At 35.5% G+C, this 19,123-nt stretch overlaps 3 protein-coding genes across 3 annotated transcripts; all 3 read left to right on the top strand.

The window, feature by feature from the left end:
- Window positions 1-1,172: 1,172 nt before the first annotated feature.
- On the top strand, window positions 1,173-2,732 carry LOC117933021 (stilbene synthase 4-like). The gene is made up of 2 exons (XM_034854366.1): window positions 1,173-1,439; window positions 1,631-2,732. The coding sequence occupies exons 1-2, from the start codon at window positions 1,262-1,264 to the stop codon at window positions 2,629-2,631; spliced, it is 1,179 nt and encodes a 392-aa protein (XP_034710257.1). The 5' UTR covers window positions 1,173-1,261; the 3' UTR covers window positions 2,632-2,732.
- Window positions 2,733-13,934: 11,202 nt separating this feature from the next.
- On the top strand, window positions 13,935-15,607 carry LOC117933106 (stilbene synthase 4-like). Its single transcript, XM_034854494.1, has 2 exons — window positions 13,935-14,198; window positions 14,390-15,607. Exons 1-2 carry the CDS (start codon window positions 14,021-14,023, stop codon window positions 15,388-15,390), a joined length of 1,179 nt encoding a protein of 392 aa, XP_034710385.1. The 5' UTR covers window positions 13,935-14,020; the 3' UTR covers window positions 15,391-15,607.
- A 1,741-nt stretch (window positions 15,608-17,348) lies between these two features.
- Window positions 17,349-18,899, top strand: LOC117933105 (stilbene synthase 4-like). The gene is made up of 2 exons (XM_034854493.1): window positions 17,349-17,619; window positions 17,737-18,899. The coding sequence occupies exons 1-2, from the start codon at window positions 17,442-17,444 to the stop codon at window positions 18,735-18,737; spliced, it is 1,179 nt and encodes a 392-aa protein (XP_034710384.1). The 5' UTR covers window positions 17,349-17,441; the 3' UTR covers window positions 18,738-18,899.
- Window positions 18,900-19,123: the final 224 nt, after the last annotated feature.

Raw genomic sequence — 19,123 nt, 5'->3', positions numbered from 1 at the left:
AATAGATTAATTTTAATTATCTTATTTTTACATTTCATTTGACTCATTATTGAAAATATAAAAGCAATCATGGTAATTTTCTTAATTAATTAATATTTTTTTATATCCTTTTATATAATAAATAAATAAAATATATATATTTTTCAAACAAATAATAATAATTATACATATATCATAATTTCTTTTATATCTTTAAATACATTTAAACTACATAGATCATTATTTTAGTAATAAATGAAATAAATTTATTTCAAGTTCGGCATATTATCGTAACTTTTTTTTAATAAAGTAACTTTAATATTTGTATTATTATTTATTTTATAATTTATTGAAGCTTTTTTAAATATTTTTATAAATTTTGATTTTTTTTTTTATTTAAATGGATCTTTGATTGTGACAAAGGCCATCATCGCCAAAGATTCTCCATAATTACAGCTCAGTAATTAGTGTATCCTCCTTGGACTACATATTTGATCTGATTTTCATAATTCTTTTAAAATCATGATTGATGAAAAATCATAATTTAAAAAGGAAAATTCAAATAGGTATTATATGGCCTAAAAAATTATACACTAAAACAACTTTCATTCAAAATGTAGGAAATTAAAAATTAATTAGAAAGTGTCATTTTTATCAATCATATTTTTCTCTCAAGTGGCATTTGATATCAACATTATTCAAAGAAGTTCCGATATTAATAACTTTGATTAAAAAATTATTAATTTATGACTTGAATATATAATCTACGTCAGTATAGATTTTCTAAAATTCTGTATTAATATCGATCTTTAGCTTGGTCCAGCCGGCAGCTGCTAGCCCAGCATGTGATAAATATGGGTCCTTGTCCCTGCAAGTCAAGAATCCCAACTCAATGGCCAAGTATTAATTATTGTACTTGGGGCCCACATGGACACTACCAACTTGGAGTCAAAAAGGGAAAGCTTCCAACTACTTACATGAGCTGAAGACAAAGAGAAAAGAGTTATAAAGGAAGAAGAAAGACAAAAAGAAAAATAAAATAATGGAAACGGAAGCCTACCAAGTTGGAAATCAAACCCCATGTCACTGGATTATTCAAATGCACACCCACATACATGCAAGTGGATGAGAGTTGGTGAGACAAAGCATTTGTGGTGATTATAAATACCAACCTCAAGACACAACTTTGGCCAGCCAGCTCCAAGCAAGCTCCTCAAATTTCATTTCTCTTTCCTTCTTCATATTTGAAGCTTCGATTTCAGTAGTCATCACACACTAATCAATGGCGTCTGTGGAGGAAATTAGAAATGCTCAGCGTGCCAAGGGTCCGGCCACCGTTCTAGCCATTGGCACAGCTACCCCGGACAACTGTCTGTACCAGTCTGATTTCGCCGATTACTATTTTCGGGTCACTAAGAGCGAGCACATGACCGAGCTCAAGAAGAAGTTCAACCGCATCTGTAAGTACAATTTTAACATCCTGTGTACTCGTTTTAAATTAATTCAATGCATCTGTGCGCGATGGTATGAGCAGAATAAGCTTTTATATTGTACTAAGACGAATTTTTTTACACTCACTTGAACGATGTTGATCATCTTGAACAATGAATGCCTTGAGCTCACATATTACTCCTCTTTAATTTATATACAGGTGATAAATCCATGATCAAGAAGCGTTACATTCATTTGACCGAAGAAATGCTTGAGGAGCACCCAAACATTGGTGCTTATATGGCTCCATCTCTTAACATCCGCCAAGAGATTATCACTGCTGAGGTGCCTAAGCTTGGCAAGGAAGCAGCATTGAAGGCCCTTAAAGAGTGGGGTCAGCCTAAATCGAAGATCACCCACCTTGTATTTTGTACCACCTCAGGTGTAGAAATGCCTGGTGCAGATTATAAACTCGCTAATCTTTTAGGCCTCGAACCATCTGTCAGAAGAGTGATGTTGTACCATCAAGGGTGCTATGCAGGTGGAACTGTCCTTCGAACTGCCAAGGATCTTGCAGAGAATAATGCAGGAGCACGAGTTCTTGTAGTGTGCTCTGAGATCACTGTTGTTACATTTCGTGGGCCTTCAGAAACTGCTTTAGACTCTTTAGTTGGCCAAGCCCTTTTTGGTGATGGGTCAGCAGCTGTAATCATTGGATCAGATCCAGATATCTCGATTGAACGACCACTCTTCCAGCTTGTTTCAGCAGCACAAACATTTATTCCAAATTCAGCAGGTGCTATTGCCGGCAACTTACGTGAAGTGGGTCTCACCTTTCAATTGTGGCCTAATGTGCCTAGTTTGATATCTGAAAACATAGAGAAGTGTTTGACTAAGGCTTTTGACCCAATTGGTATTAGTGACTGGAATTCCTTATTCTGGATTGCTCACCCAGGTGGCCCAGCTATTCTTGATGCGGTTGAAGCAAAACTTAGTTTAGATAAACAAAAACTCAAAGCAACAAGACATATTCTAAGTGAATATGGGAACATGTCAAGTGCATGTGTCTTGTTTGTTTTGGATGAAATGAGAAAGAAATCGCTCAAGGAAGGAAAGACAACCACAGGTGAAGGACTGGATTGGGGTGTTTTGTTTGGCTTTGGGCCAGGCTTGACCATTGAGACCGTTGTGCTACATAGCGTTCAAATGGATTCAAACTAAGTGAAATGATAGGAAAAATGATTCACGAGCCATGTTCTATTAATCAAATATAGATAGTAAAGATATATCACCATGAAATCATCTTTACTTAGAATTTATTATTTGTTATTTATCGTTGTTGGAGGACTTTTTTAGAGACCTCAAGTTAAAATCATTGTTTACCCTTGTGTATGTTATCAAAATGAAAGAAATAATGGATTTCTGTTTCGTTTAGGCATGCAAGTAAAATTTTCCAACATATTCCTTTTCCCGTGTTGATTTAGTTTGAGTTCTGCTTGAAAACCCCATGTAAGAATTTTCTTTTCTTTCCAGAAAGATCTTATCCAACTCAAGCCTTAAAAGTGATGCGGACTATTCATTTGAAAAATATGGAAACCAAGTTGGGTCTATAGTACATATAAATTAAATAAGATGGCCACCACAGCAACAAGGGTGACGTCTACTGCTACCTGAACATGCTGTAAGAAAAATATTACCTTTCATATGTCCTATTCCATAAGTCACTTTTGTAGCTGAGAAAGCTCTTTTAATCAAATAGCATTTTTTTTTCATATTTAAACTCCTAAATAGAATTTTATTTTTCAAACAATTAAAAATAATTTAAGAATTATACTCTTTTTTTGTTTGTTTTGCGCCTTTTTTATAGTCCCTATTTCAGTAAAGTTTTCATACAAATTTCCAGAAAAATTGGACTCCATATAATTCGGACTTGAGTAATTTGAATAGAAAAATCTTCCTTTGGTGAAAATGATTTCAATATTTTTTATTTTTTATTCATTTAGTTTTCGTTTCTTCTAGTCTAGCAATCCTTTCAGAAGACACTGACTTTATCATCTTTGCAGTCAACTAAAAGTGAAAAAGTTATGAATTATTTTCCTTATTATTTTATTTAAAAAACTTAAATAAATATGTTTATTATAGAAATGTGTGGAGTCTCCTTCTCATAAGTTTAAAATGTGAAAATGTGTTCTACACAAAAATTTCTTAAGTTGATGAATTAATTTGCAGCCGGTCGGCTGATGCTGAATTTGTCACTCCCCCCCCCCCCCCCCCCCCCCCCCAAAGAGCATTCTGATATAATTTAAATCAGCATGAGATCGTTGAACAAGTCCGAAATTGGATTCTATGGGAGCTAGTACTATCCTATGGGTCTTAATGGTCCGTTCTCAAACTCATATACCTTGTTGGCATGGTTTATGACGATTAGATTGACTCTAGGTTTATTTTTGGACATTAGGGTGTTTTGAAAATTATACAAAGTTGCATAGGGGTTAGTGAACAAAGTCTTTGGAATTGGCTAATTGATTAATTAGATTATTATATTAGGTTAATTAATCAATTAGGACCTATTTTGAGATAGATTAAGTGACCCAAGCCCTTAATGGGCTCAAGTCACTTAAGTCGAGTTGGAGAACCTTATAAATACCCCTTAGAGGTCTATCACTTTTTCAGATGTGAGTCATCTTCCACTATCTAGAGAGAGAGTCATAGCCTTCATCCTCACTTTCTCCCAACCAGTTGTGCACCAAGTTTAAGGAAGAGCCATCAAGCAAAGATCTTAGGTATATTCAAGACCTCTAACAACTTTTATTTTCATCTTTATTGTATGGATTAGACTTGGGAATGTCCAAATCTCAAGTGATGTTTTCTAATGAACATTTTGAATCCTATTAATGTTTAAAATTGCAATTTTTATATTGTTCATGGGATTTAGAAAAGCCTAAAATGTTTTGCATGTAGTTAATTTGATTCTAGGATATGGAATTGAGAGATCCAAGACAGGTTTATCTCTCTTTGATACCTACCTTTGCACCCTTAATGAGTAAGGTGCTACCACTACACAATTAGAATAAATGTGTCAAGCTCAAACTTTTGTTGAGCTTAACTCAAGATACCACCTTTGCCTTCTTCATAACTTCATTTGTTTTCCAATTAGTCTCATCTTTGTGCCAATAAGTACCTTTAGTTGAAAATGAAGTGTTGATCATCTTATCATTGTGTTTTCATATAATACTAACATCTTGTCACATTTTTTCTAAATCTAGTCCAATAACTTCTTTATCATAAAGCTCTCCATGACATTACTCCACCATCACAACTCCAACTAACATTGCCTTCCCAATCTAAGTGTATAAAATGTTTCACCTTTTTTCTTTTTATAGCTATCAAAACATCTTTATTAATATTTATAATATCATTTTTTTGTAGAAAAGTTATAACCCACAATGCTTGGAGTTGTCAAATAAATTAAACTCCCTCCTCAACTTTAGAACATGCTTAACATTAAATAATGTCCTTACAACACTATCAAACAACTTCACTTTCCTAGTACCAATCCTAATGGTTTTAGAGCTTGAACCAATTTCTATTAAATCATTACTAGCATTACATTCCTAATAGGTATCAAACCACTTCTTATATGGGCCCATATGAAATGAACATCAAGAATCTAAAATCCAAGAGTTACAAAAACTTTCATCAACTATAATAGAAAGAACATCACCTTACTTATCAAACTTTTTATCAACAATATTAGTAGATTTCAAGGTCTTTTGAAATTCAAGAATTTTCTTTTCTTCTAGGTGCTTTGTCATTTTTTCACAATACCTCGTGATACATCCCTTTTATGGAAATAATAACCCTCTACATCCCTCTAATAGTTTGATTGGAAATGATCAACTCTCCTATCTTAATATCTCCTTCATGATTTACTCCTATCACAATGTGATTTAGACTTCATCATAAGAGCTTGTTCAGTATGAAACAAACTACTTACTACTTAATAATTTTTGTCTCTGAACGAGCAGTTAACACCTCATCCATAGTAAACATTATCTTTCCAACTAAAAAGCATACTTACCAATGTCTTAGATGATCTGGGTAGGGATGCCAATAAAAGGATAGTTTTTCATCAATGTTGACCTTTACACTCAACCAATGGGTCATTGTGGACCCGCATTTTTCACGTGCGTCCCCACACTCGATCGACGAGACTCGCTTTTTATTTGTGAAAAAATATTTAGTTTTGGAAAAATTGGAGCCGCCACCTATTTTATTTTTATTTTAAAGGGAAAATAAAACAAGAAAGAAAAACCCTAAAAGTGACTCCTTAGTTTTGGAAAAAGCATGTCTTTGGGAAACCTGAGTCTAGGTCCGAGGATCAGGTTACTTATTGGGAAGGTACCTCTAAAAGGTAGCACCCCTCTAAACCCTATAAAGGTCTCTATTGACTAAGTTGAGGGAAACGTGGCAATTAAATAGTTGATCATGGATACCTAAGTAAGCAAGGTTGATTTAAAAAAAAATTGCATGCTAAACAAGATAAGAACACAATAAAGGAGAGTTAGGGTGCGCACCTGAATCGCTTCTTGAGCGCTATTATAAAGCATCAATGCTTAGTGTAGATGATATATCACACAAAGTGTTTTATCCAAGCAAGTCAAGCATATATCAAAACACCCAAGAATTGCATCATGTATGGATATAGTCATCAGTAACATATGTGTTTATAGAATTCTCAAAAATAGGTGTGAAGGAGTGTACTTGGATAGCAAGCTAAAACGTCTATGGGAAACAAGATTGCTTAATGATAGGTGCATAATAATCTCACGTATCTCAAAGAGAAAGCACAATTAATCAAATATCGGACAAACACTATCGAAGAAGATATCATGAATGTCGGGCCCTCTCCAAAGCCCTAATCAATTTCGCATGAGTTGATTCTATGAATTCCATTGTTTGGAATCATGAAAGTTATTCATGTTTGTGAAAAATCAAGAAGATCAAGAAAATGGTTGAAAGTCAAAGAAAATAGTGAAAGTGCATGCCGAGAGGAAAAATGGCAGCAAGGGATTATTAAAGATGGATTTTTTAATGCTGAGAATATTTAGTTGAAAAATGATTCAAAAATTCAATTTAAAAACAATAAATTCCCAATCAAAGAAGCAAATAGAGGAGGAGGTGGAATGTTGGCCGGACAGAATTCCGGATATGAGATATCCGGAGAAGGTGGAACGTTGGCCGGACATTCCGGATGTGAGACATCCGGAGAAGGTGGAACATCGGCGGACAGAATTTCGGATGTGAGATATCCGGAGAAGGTGGAATGTCGGCGGGACAGAATTCCAGATGTGAGATATCCGGAGAAGGTGGAACGTTGGGACCGGACATAATTTCGGATGTGAGATATCCAGAGAAGGTGGAATGTCGGCAGGACAGAATTCCGGATGTGAGATATCCGAAGAAGGTGGAATGTCGGCAGGACATAATTTCCGGATGTGAGATACTCGGAGAAGGTAGAATGTCGGTGGGACAGAATTCCGGATGTGAGATATCCGGAGAAGGTGGAATGTCGGCGAGACAGAATTCCGAATGTGAGATATCCAGAGAAGGTGGAACGTTGGGCCGGACAGAATTCCGAATGTGATATATCCGGAGAAGGTGGAATGTCGGCGGGACAGAATTCCGGATGTGAGATATCCAAAGAAGGTGGAATGTCAGCGGGACATAATTCCGGATGTGAGATATCCGGAGAAGGTGGAATGTCGGCGGGACAAAATTCCGGATGTGAGATATCCAGAGAAGGTGGAATGTTGGGCCGGACAGAATTCCAGATGTGATATATCCAGAGAAGGTGGAACGTTGGCCGGACAGAATTCTTTCCATTCCAAGAGTTCTAGAAATTGCTGCCTAACGGAGACAAGGTACCCAAAAAAAAAGAAACTAGAAAAAGAAAAGAAAAAGAAGAAACAAATACAAAGAAAAAGAGCTCCAGAAAACAGAGTAGAGATAAGAAAAAAAAAAAAAGAATAACCAAGCCAAGCCACATTCCATTGCTTTGTCAATGGGCTTGGAATGGTGAGAGAAGTACGAGCAGATTCCAGCGAACAAGTATAGCCATAGTTCTCATGTAATGCAAAGGAAATTAAAAAAATAGAAACTTTCACCCCTAAATCAAAATTAGAGAACTCCAAAGAGACAAATCAACAACATCTATAGAAGCAATCAAGTACCAATGTAGACAAACATATGACCTCCGTCATTCTACCCCCTAGCATCTAAACGAGACTCAAAATCCAACAAAAATTCATACATCAAAAGGATAATCGGAATCAAGAAGGGGTCTACAGTAAACATACCTGGAAACACTTCCTTTCGGTGAGAAAATCTCCTTTGGTTTTTGCGTTCTCAAATTTTTCCCACTGGTCTTTTCCGTGCTTTCTTCCTCTTCCCTTGACAACCTCTCTCTCTGCCCTTGACAATCCAAGAATCCTCCCAATCTGCTGGTCTCCTCCCAAAATCCCCTTTTTCTCTTTCCTTTTTATGCAATGCATGCCTTCCTTTTAGTGTCAGATCTTGGTATTGAATCCCCTTGCTATTCGTGCCTCCCATTAAAAAATCATAAAATCTCGCCTTTCTTTCCATGTATCTGTCTTTCCATGGAGATTGCATCTCTCTAAAAATCCTTTTCTGTATGGAAGTTTCCATATATTCTTCTATGGGCAACAATCTCTTCCTTTTCCTAAAATTTTGGTGATCTTCCCTCCAAATAGATGGCAACCATTTCCTCATGCAAGAAATAAAATAAAGATAAAAATAAAAAGAAAAATAAAATAAAGATTAAAATCAATAAATATCATGAAATTGAAAATCAAAAGAAATTTAAATCACGCACCTAAAAATAAAAAATAAAAAATAATTAAAACAAAAAAAATAAAAATCAACCACATGCAAGCCATACGAGCTATGTAACCACCAAAAGAATATGAGTCATGCAACCATGCAGAAACACGAGCCATGCAACTATGCAAAAATACGAGTCATGCAACCATGCAAACCATGCAAAAACATCTAAAGGTGACCTAGGGTGTGTCTTAGTGCGCTAGGGCGAACGAAGTGGACCAAGTGGGCCTAAGTGGGTGCCTAATGAACTAGGTGTCTCAAAGTAATTGGGATATTGTCTAAGTGACCTAAACATGCTTAAAAATTATTCTAAAAAGGAATGGAAAGCTTAAGTCTAAATCAAAACTGCCAAGGGTCATAATAAAGGGGTTAGGCAATCCCTTAACCAGAGTCTCCAAGGTGACTCAAGAAAGGTAAGTAGCGTGAGTAGATATGGGCCACCAAGGAGCTACTGTAAAGTATCGAATAAGTATCTAATAAGACATGTGCTAGGAGGACAAAATTGAAGGTCTACAGTCATACACTTATTAAATTTATTTATATAAATGTGAACATCAGTTCTTTCATCCATATTCAACTTATATAATTGTTTATTCAAATATAGCCTATTTGTTAAGGGATTTTGATATATCAATTTTCTTTAACTTCTCCCTTAAATGAGAAAGATATTTCTTATTCAAAACAATATATTTTATTTTATGAGTCAAACTTAAACGACTAGTACCTACCGCTCTTATAATTCTTCTCTTTTTTCATTCATCATGTTCTCTAGTTTCTTACCTAGTAACACTTTGAGAAGTCCTTGTTGCACCAAACCATCTCTAACAGTACCATGCTAGATACTAATATTATTATTTCCATCAAAGTACTTGATTCGTTCCCAATTGGCATCTCAACTGATTCATGTCCAGCTGGTGCTCCTTGACTGAGGGAGTGATCAACAAAATTTATAACCTATATCACCATGCATTAGGATAGCTTTAGCTAATATAGCATAGTGGCTCTAGGATCGTTCACTGGGAAGGGTTTTCAACTCATAACTGATACCAATTCAAAGTTAAATTGGTGATTTTTCATTTCAAGGTTAGCTTAAGAAATAAAACACAAACTTTGTTTAAATGAGGTTTTGTTTAAAGCTGACTAAAAAGAAAGTAATGGAAATTACTTATGAAGAAAAACATTCCTTGGAGGTTTGGGTTCACAGGGGAGGTTCCTTATGCAAAAACAGAGCTCCGGTCATTTGGTTCATTTCCTCGAATTAGAGAATTAACATATAGTCAATTCTCTAACCAGTGATGTACAAAGGTACCCTTTAAATGGATTTCAGCTCTAATTTCCTCTCACTGATGCAACTTGCAATGGCTCGTGCCTCTCACCTAGCATTTGCCATTCAAGGTGATCTTTAACTTTGGACTTCCCTTCTCAAGCTCGTAAGAGATAACTAATGGATGTCTCCTTGGAGTCCAAAAGCTTACCAAGTGTTGGTAATTCTAGAAAATCCTACCTTCAAGTCACTTCCCAAAAGCTCGCAAGAGGAAAACTAGTGCATCTCCATGGATGGAGATCACTTGCTTTACCAAGTGTTGGCTCAAGTGAATTGAAAGTGTTTTAAGTTAACTAAAAACATAGAAATCATTAAAGGATCACACTTTCTCTTCTTTAATGACTGAAACCACAAAGCTACTAATTCTTGCACTTGGAACCTTAGCTCCAAGGAACTAAAAGTCTAGCCACTCATTCTCTGAGGAAACTTCCTCAGACCTTGTTTGGCTAGAAAGAAAACTAACGAGAAAACAAATATATGAAGGAAAAACAGAGCAAGTGCTCTGTAAAATATATTTCTTCCTTCTGCTGATTACATAATATCCATTGTAAAGAGAATTACAAACTATATATAAGAGGTTATTCACCCCTTTTGTTCTTGCTTAAAGACTAAGGAATCTTATGATAGGTGGATTACAAGGAGAGTTTGGGGATTTAGACATCAAATATCTAAAGCAAAATATCTCAAGATGTCGGTCGGAAATATCAGGAAGCTTCAGGAGAACTCCGCGGCACTGTATACCGAGAGAAAAACTCTCCGGGTAAGCGCTATCAGAGGATCTGGATATGTCTGACTGGAGAAGTTGAAACATCCTCCTCTCCCATCCGGATGTGAGATATCCGGATGTGAAATGTCGGAGGACAAAATTCCGGATGTGAAATATCGGCGGAGGTGGAATGTCGGCCGGATTGAATTCTTCCCCGGGGTGGACTGAGCTATGTCGCAAGGGGGACCGTCTGCGTGTGCAAGGTGTAGGGACCCCTCTCCCGGATGACACGGAGAGCGCAAGGCTATCTGGATCAACTCCATCCGGATTCCCCCAGAGGACATGTGGCGCGCTACCCTATCCGGACTCTCTCATGGAGAAGCACACGACACTTGTGAACATCACACCCGGACGATAGCAGATCCTATCCGGATGTGTTGTCCGGATCATTGACTAAAGTGAGCAAGCCTTGCTACGTCATTTGGACAGCCTACCACAGACCATGTTCCGCCGCCATCCTGTCCGGATGGACTGTCCGGACATCTTTTACTCCTTGCATTCCAGATTTGCTTATGGCAAAGGACTTCAAAGCTTCGATTCTTCATGTTTCTGAGCTTTCCATTGCTTTGCCATGGATTCCAAAGAACTCTCCTCAATCTCTGATTGCTTTGGTGATCAAAAAGCTATCAAAACACCAAAACTTAACACAATTTGATTAGAATTGATTGCAAGGGTCCTTAATATGTTAATTGGGTTAAAAGGTGATAACTACTACTCAAAAGTGTTTATAAGAGTTAATTACAAGCTATGAAATAGCACTTTTTGAGTAGTAATCAATACTCAATATCATACATTATGTGAAACATCATTTTCTAAATAGATTTCCATGGTGATTATAACTATCTCTAACAGTACCATGCTAGATACTAAAATTATTCTTTCCATCAAAGTACTCAATATCATACATTATGTCAAACATCATTTTCTAAATAATTTTCCCATGATCTTCACAACATGACTCTTGTACCACTTGTTAGGAAATCACAACACCCAAACACACTAAGAAACATAAAGTGAAATAGAAAAGTCAAAAGATATGCATGGTTCTACATAATCACCTACATCTATGGGAAAGAGGAATCAAATTTATTAATAAAGTTAAAAAATACACAACCAAACTCTCTGAACGTATTTCTACCCAAACTCTGATACACACGTTGTCTATCTTTGTTCATTTTTCGTTTACTTTTTCACTCTCTTGAAATCCTATATAAAACCACATATCTATAAAGTTGTATAGATTAATCCTAAACGATAAGTTTTCGAATCCTACTCAATGTTATAAGGATAATTTATCTAAAACCTAAACTCTATGAATATTGACTTTAGTAAAAATAAAAAAATAAAAAATTTGAGTCAAAATTACCAACACATAAGGCCCATTCTATTGACTTTCAAATAATATAGCAAGTGTATTCTCAAATGCTTCTAAACAAATTCTTTATATCTCTTTCTTTACTTTAGATCTTGAGTTCATAATTAACCCAAAATAATATATAGGTAAATGTATGTGAATATTATGTATGAATAAGAGAGATGATCCAACTTATTAATTTATAAACGACATCAACAAAGTATTGCTCGTTATAAAACTCTTGATCTAATTAAGTTAATACTCCTACATTGTCTCAATTCAATCTAAATATCAATAAGAAATAATGTAGTTGATCATAGATTAAAATATCACAAAAAGTCATTGAAATATCAAATATTTTTAAGTATATCGACTATGACGATTATGATACAAGGAAGAGATAATTGGTGGAGAGGTGAATTTTGGAATAATTTCATTGTTTTTTTTTTTCCAGGATTTCCATGGTATCACATTGGCACAACACCTAAACTCTATTTTTAAGGCATAAAAGGGAAAGGGGTCATTAGTATGACCCTCACCAAGCAGGGAGGTAGGAACGGAAACGGGGCGGGTTCGGGACGGATCACCCCCATCCCAACCCCACCCCGTTTATTAAAAACAATTCCCATTCCCGCCCAGTTTAACTTTTTTTTTTTTTAAATTACTTTTAAAATTTTTAATTACATTAAAATAAATATATTTTATAAATAATAAAATTATTATATTTTTTATAACTTATTTTATTAATTTTTTTTATTATTATCTATATATTAAAAATAGTAAAATTAAATTTTATATATAATTAGTGCGGGGTGGGACAGGATGGGGCAATACCCGAACCCGCCCCTGGTTTAAAAAAAAATCTCATACCCGTTCCAAACCCGTTTATTAAAATTAAAACCCGTCCCATTAGGGGTAGGTACCCGAAAAAACCCACCTTATTGCCATCTCTACAGGGAGGCCCATATGTACTTAGGTTTCATATATACTAATTTAATTTTAGTAAATAGATTAATTTTAATTATCTTATTTTTACATTTCATTTGACTCATTATTGAAAATATAAAAGCAATCATGGTAATTTTCTTAATAAATTAATATTTTTTTATATCTTTTTATATAATAAATAAATAAAATATATATATTTTTCAAACAAATAATAATAATTATACATATATCATAATTTCTTTTATATCTTTAAATACATTTAAACTACATAGATCATTATTTTAGTAATAAATGAAATAAACTTATTTCAAGTACTATTGTAAATTTTTTTTTTTAATAAAGTAACTTTAATATTTGTATTATTATTTATTTTATAATTTATTGAAGCTTTTTTTTTAAATATTTTTATAAATTTTGATTTTTTATTTATTTAAATGGATCTTTGATTGTGACAAAGGCCATCATCGCCAAAGATTCTCCATAATTACAACTCAGTAATTAGTGTATCCTCTTGGATTACATATTTGATCTGATTTTCATAATTCTTTTAAAATCATAATTGGTGAAAAATCATAATTTAAAAAGGAAAATTCAAATAGGTATTATATGGCTTAAAAAATTATACACTAAAACAACTTTCATTCAAAATGTAGGAAATTAAAAATTAATTAGAAAGTGTCATTTTTATCAATCATATTTTTCTCTCAAGTGGCATTTGATATCAACATTATTCAAAGAAGTTCCGATATTAATAACTTTGATTAAAAAATTATTAATTTATGACTTGAATATATAATCTACGTCATTATAGATTTTCTAAAATTCTGTATTAATATCGATCTTTAGCTTGGTCCAGCCGGCAGCTGCTAGCCCAGCATGTGATAAATATGGGTCTTTGTCCCGGCAAGTCAAGAATCCCAACTCAATGACCAAGTATTAATTATTGTACTTGGGGCCCACATGGACACTACCAACTTGGAGTCAAAAAGGGAAAGCTTCCAACTACTTACATGAGCTGAAGACAAAGAGAAAAGAGTTATAAAGGAAGAAGAAAGACAAAAAGAAAAATAAAATAATGGAAACGGAAGCCTACCAAGTTGGAAATCAAACCCCATGTCACTGGATTATTCAAATGCACACCCACATACATGCAAGTGGATGAGAGTTGGTGAGACAAAGCATTTGTGGTGATTATAAATACCAACCTCAAGACACAACTTTGGCCAGCCAGCTCCAAGCAAGCTCCTCAAATTTCATTTCTCTTTCCTTCTTCAAATTTGAAGCTTCGATTTCAGTAGTCATCACACACTAATCAATGGCGTCTGTGGAGGAAATTAGAAATGCTCAGCGTGCCAAGGGTCCGGCCACCGTTCTAGCCATTGGCACAGCTACCCCGGACAACTGTCTGTACCAGTCTGATTTCGCCGATTACTATTTTCGGGTCACTAAGAGCGAGCACATGACCGAGCTCAAGAAGAAGTTCAACCGCATCTGTAAGTACAATTTTAACATCCTGTGTACTCGTTTTAAATTAGTTCAATGCATCTGTGCGCGATGGTATGAGCAGAATAAGCTTTTATATTGTACTAAGATGAATTTTTTTACACTCACTTGAACGATGTTGATCATCTTGAACAATGAATGCCTTGAGCTCACATATTACTGCTGTTTAATTTATATACAGGTGAGAAATCAATGATCAAGAAGCGTTACATTCATTTGACCGAAGAAATGCTTGAGGAGCACCCAAACATTGGTGCTTATATGGCTCCATCTCTTAACATCCGCCAAGAGATTATCACTGCTGAGGTGCCCAAGCTTGGCAAGGAAGCAGCATTGAAGGCCCTTAAAGAGTGGGGTCAGCCCAAGTCAAAGATCACCCATCTTGTATTTTGTACCACCTCAGGTGTAGAAATGCCTGGTGCAGATTATAAACTCGCTAATCTTTTAGGCCTCGAACCATCTGTCAGAAGAGTGATGTTGTACCATCAAGGGTGCTATGCAGGTGGAACTGTCCTTCGAACTGCCAAGGATCTTGCAGAGAATAATGCAGGAGCACGAGTTCTTGTGGTATGCTCTGAGATCACTGTTGTTACATTTCGTGGTCCTTCTGAAGATGCTTTGGACTCTTTAGTTGGCCAAGCCCTTTTTGGTGATGGGTCAGCAGCTGTAATCATTGGATCAGATCCCGATATCTCGATTGAACGACCACTCTTCCAGCTTGTTTCAGCAGCGCAAACATTTATTCCAAATTCAGCGGGTGCTATTGCCGGCAACTTACGTGAAGTGGGTCTCACCTTTCAATTGTGGCCTAATGTGCCTAGTTTGATATCTGAAAACATAGAGAAGTGTTTGACTAAGGCTTTTGACCCAATTGGTATTAGTGACTGGAATTCCTTATTCTGGATTGCTCATCCTGGTGGCCCAGCTATTCTTGACGCGGTTGAAGCAAAACTCAATTTAGATAAACAGAAACTCAAAGCAACAAGACATATTCTAAGTGAATATGGGAACATGTCAAGTGCATGTGTCTTGTTTATTTTAGACGAGATGAGAAAGAAATCGCTCAAGGAAGGAAAGACAACCACAGGTGAAGGATTGGATTGGGGTGTTTTGTTTGGCTTTGGGCCAGGCTTGACCATTGAGACCGTTGTGCTACATAGCGTTCAAATGGATTCAAACTAAGTGAAATGATAGGAAAAACAATTCACGAGCCATGTTCTATTAATCAAATATTGGTAGTAAAGGTATATCACCATGAAATCATCTTTACTCAGAATTTATTATTTGTTATTTATCGTTGTTGGAGGACTTTTTCAGAGACCTCAAGTTAAAATCATTGTTTATCCTTGTGTATGTTATCAAAATGAAAGAAATAATGGATTTCTATTTTGTTTAGGCATGCAAGTGAGAAAAATTTTCATATTCCTTTTCCTGCGCTGATTTAGTCTTAGTTCTGCTTGAAAATTCCAAAAAATCATATCCAACTCAAGGCCTAAAAGTGACAGACTAGGAATTTGAATAATATGGAAACCAGTTGGGTTCTACAGTGCATATAAATTAAATAAGATAGCCACCATCGAAACAAGGGTGATGTCTTACCTCTCATTAGTCCTATTAGATTAAGACATATACAAGACTGGTTCTATACTAACAAAAATTTCAATTATTATTCAAAATCTTATGATGTTGTTACAATTATGTCATTTAAACCTAACTTTTTACATAAGATAACATAACCTAAATTTTGTTTAGAAGTCACTTTTGGAGCTGAGAAAGCTCATTTAATCAAATAACAAAATTTTTTCAAACAATTAAAAATATTTAAGAATTATACTCTTTTTTTTTTTCTTTTTCTTTTTCCTTTTTGTGTTTTGCAGCCTGTTTTTAAGTCCCAATTTTCAGTGAAGTTTTCATACATATTTCCAGAGAACTTTGACTCCGTATAATTCAGACTTGAGTAATTTCAATAGAAAAATCTTCCTTTGTTGAATATGACTTCATCGTCTTTTGCAGCCAACTAAAAGGGAAAAAGTTATGAATTATTTTACTTAATAAATAAATATGTTTAATCATAGAAATGTGTGGATTCTCCTTCTCATAAGTTTAAAATGTAGAAATGTGTTCTACACAAAATTTCTTAAGTTGATGAATTAATTTGCAGCCCCGGTCGACTGATGCTGAATTTGTCACTTTCCCCCTCCTCCCAAAAGAGCATTAAAAAACCATCTGATATAATTTAAATAAGCATGAGATTGTTGAACGAGTCTCCGCCACCATCTGACTTTATCAGCCTACCAGCTGCTAGTGGATTGGGAGCGGGTGAAAGTGTATGAATCCATACTTACTAAAAATTTGAGTTAAGATATTAATTATGAAATGTAAAATTCTTAATATAAGTTTTAAATTGTCGAGCTGTGGGTCAATTGAAAAAGTGATTCCCAAGCTGACCGGTTAAAACTTAATGTTTTTTATTTGATGATTTAAGTTGTATTTAAATTAAATTATTGAGTTAAAACTCATTATTAAAATTTTACTTTAAGCACTTAACTTATTTAATAAAGTTAAGTTAAAATTTATTTTAAATGACTAAATTAACATTTTTATATTCGTTATTTTAAATAGTAAATTTGACTACATAATCTACTTCATTGTAGATTTCCGAACGTCCAGCCGGCAGCAGGTAGCTCAGCATGTGAAAGATTTGGGTCTTTTATTATTGCAAGTCAAGAAGCCCAACTCCATGGTCAAATTATAGCATTCGGGGGATAAGGAAGTGGTCCTACCAACTTCGAGTCAAAGAGGGTAAGCTTCCAACCACCTTACATGGGCTAAAGACAAGAGGGTAAGCTTCCAACAACCTTACATGGGCTAAAGACAAAAGGATTAGAGTTATAGAGAAAGATCTAAAGAATGAAAACCGAAGCCTACCAAGTTGGAAATGATCAAAACCCATGTCACTGCAGCATGGATTATTCAAATGCACGCCTATACATGCAAGTCCCTGCCCTTTTATGTATCATCAAGTATCCATTGACTGGGCAGGACACCATTCAATTTCAATAGCGTCCAAGTGGATGAGAGTTGGTGAAACATAGCATTCCTTATGATTATAAATACCAACCTCAAGACACAACTTTTTCCAGCCAGCTTCAAGCACTTTGTGCTCCGAAACATTCACTTCTCTTTCCTTCTTCAACTTTTAAGCTTCGATTTCAGCAGTCATCCTACTATCAATGGCGTCTGTGGAGGAAATTAGAAATGCTCAGCGTGCCAAGGGTCCGGCCACCGTTCTAGCCATTGGCACAGCTACCCCGGACAACTGTCTGTACCAGTCTGATTTCGCTGATTACTATTTTCGGGTCACTAAGAGCGAGCACATGACCGAGCTCAAGAAGAAGTTCAACCGCATTTGTAAGTCTAATTTTAACATCCTTTTCATACATATAATTGTGTATCCATATACTCACTTGAACAATCAAACTGGTTCCTTGAGCTAACATATTAGTATTATTAATAATTTATATACAGGTGATAAATCAATGATCAAGAAGCGTTATAGTCATTTGACTGAAGAAATGCTTGAGGAGCACCCAAACATTGGTGCTTATATGGCTCCATCTCTTAACATACGTCAAGAGATTATTACTGCTGAGGTACCCAAGCTTGGTAAGGAAGCGGCATTGAAGGCTCTTAAAGAGTGGGGTCAACCCAAATCCAAGATTACCCATCTTGTATTTTGTACAACTTCGGGTGTAGAAATGCCCGGTGCCGACTATAAACTCGCTAATCTCCTAGGCCTTGAAACATCAGTCAGAAGAGTAATGTTGTACCATCAAGGGTGCTATGCAGGTGGAACTGTCCTTCGAACCGCTAAGGATCTTGCTGAGAATAATGCAGGAGCACGGGTTCTCGTGGTGTGCTCTGAGATCACCGTTGTTACATTCCGTGGGCCTTCTGAAACTGCTTTGGACTCTTTAGTTGGCCAAGCCCTTTTTGGTGATGGTTCTGCAGCTGTAATTGTTGGATCAGATCCAGATCTCTTGATTGAACGACCACTCTTCCAGCTAGTCTCAGCGGCCCAAACATTCATCCCCAATACCCAAGGTGCTATTGCAGGCAACTTACGTGAAGTGGGTCTCACCTTTCATTTATGGCCTAATGTGCCAACTTTGATCTCCGAAAATATAGAGAAATGTTTGACTCAGGCTTTTGACCCAATTGGAATCAACGATTGGAATTCCTTATTTTGGATTGCTCATCCAGGTGGCCCAGCTATTCTTGATGCAGTTGAAGCAAAATTGAGTTTGGATAAACAAAAACTTAAAGCAACAAGACAAGTTCTAAGTGAATATGGGAACATGTCAAGTGCTTGTGTCTTGTTTATTATGGATGAGATGAGAAAGAAATCATTGAAGGAAGAAAAAACAACAACAGGTGAAGGATTGGATTGGGGTGTCTTGTTTGGCTTTGGACCAGGCTTAACCATCGAGACTGTTGTCCTCCATAGTATTCCTAGGGATTCCAATTGAGTGAAAATGTAGAAAATATGATTCATCAGCCATGTGCTATTAATCAAATAAAGGTAGAAAAAGATATACAATAACGAAGTTATCGAAATTTAAATTAATGTATTGTTATTTATGGATTGTTGGAGGATTTCCTTGGAGACCTTAAATTAAAATCATTGTTTATTCTTGTGTATGTTATCAAAAGGAAATAAAATGAAAGAATGGATCTGTGTTTTGCTTATGAGTGTAAGTCAGAAAATTTTCGACATATGGCGTTTTCCCCTGCTGATCTAGTTTGAATTTTTCTTGAAAACCAACGTGCCCCATTTTTCTTTTCCTTTTTCAAATAGTCTTAATCCAACCCACGGGCTAAAAGTTGAGTATTGCTGATTTGAAAAATACATAAA

This window comes from Vitis riparia, chromosome 16 (assembly GCF_004353265.1).
Source record: "Vitis riparia cultivar Riparia Gloire de Montpellier isolate 1030 chromosome 16, EGFV_Vit.rip_1.0, whole genome shotgun sequence".
NCBI classification, from domain to species: domain Eukaryota; kingdom Viridiplantae; phylum Streptophyta; class Magnoliopsida; order Vitales; family Vitaceae; genus Vitis; species Vitis riparia.
Note: the sequence above shows the minus strand (reverse complement) of the source record. Positions and strands in the feature narration are given on the sequence as shown.

Bases quoted from the DNA above. Each gene is read 5' to 3' on its own strand.
- LOC117933021 (XM_034854366.1), top strand. From the start codon at position 1,262: ATGGCGTCTGTGGAGGAAATTAGAAATGCTCAGCGTGCCAAGGGTCCG. The intron at 1,440-1,630 runs GTAAGTACAATT...ATTTATATACAG, and splicing joins GAAGAAGTTCAACCGCATCT to GTGATAAATCCATGATCAAG.
- LOC117933106 (XM_034854494.1), top strand. From the start codon at position 14,021: ATGGCGTCTGTGGAGGAAATTAGAAATGCTCAGCGTGCCAAGGGTCCG. The intron at 14,199-14,389 runs GTAAGTACAATT...ATTTATATACAG, and splicing joins GAAGAAGTTCAACCGCATCT to GTGAGAAATCAATGATCAAG.
- LOC117933105 (XM_034854493.1), top strand. From the start codon at position 17,442: ATGGCGTCTGTGGAGGAAATTAGAAATGCTCAGCGTGCCAAGGGTCCG. The intron at 17,620-17,736 runs GTAAGTCTAATT...ATTTATATACAG, and splicing joins GAAGAAGTTCAACCGCATTT to GTGATAAATCAATGATCAAG.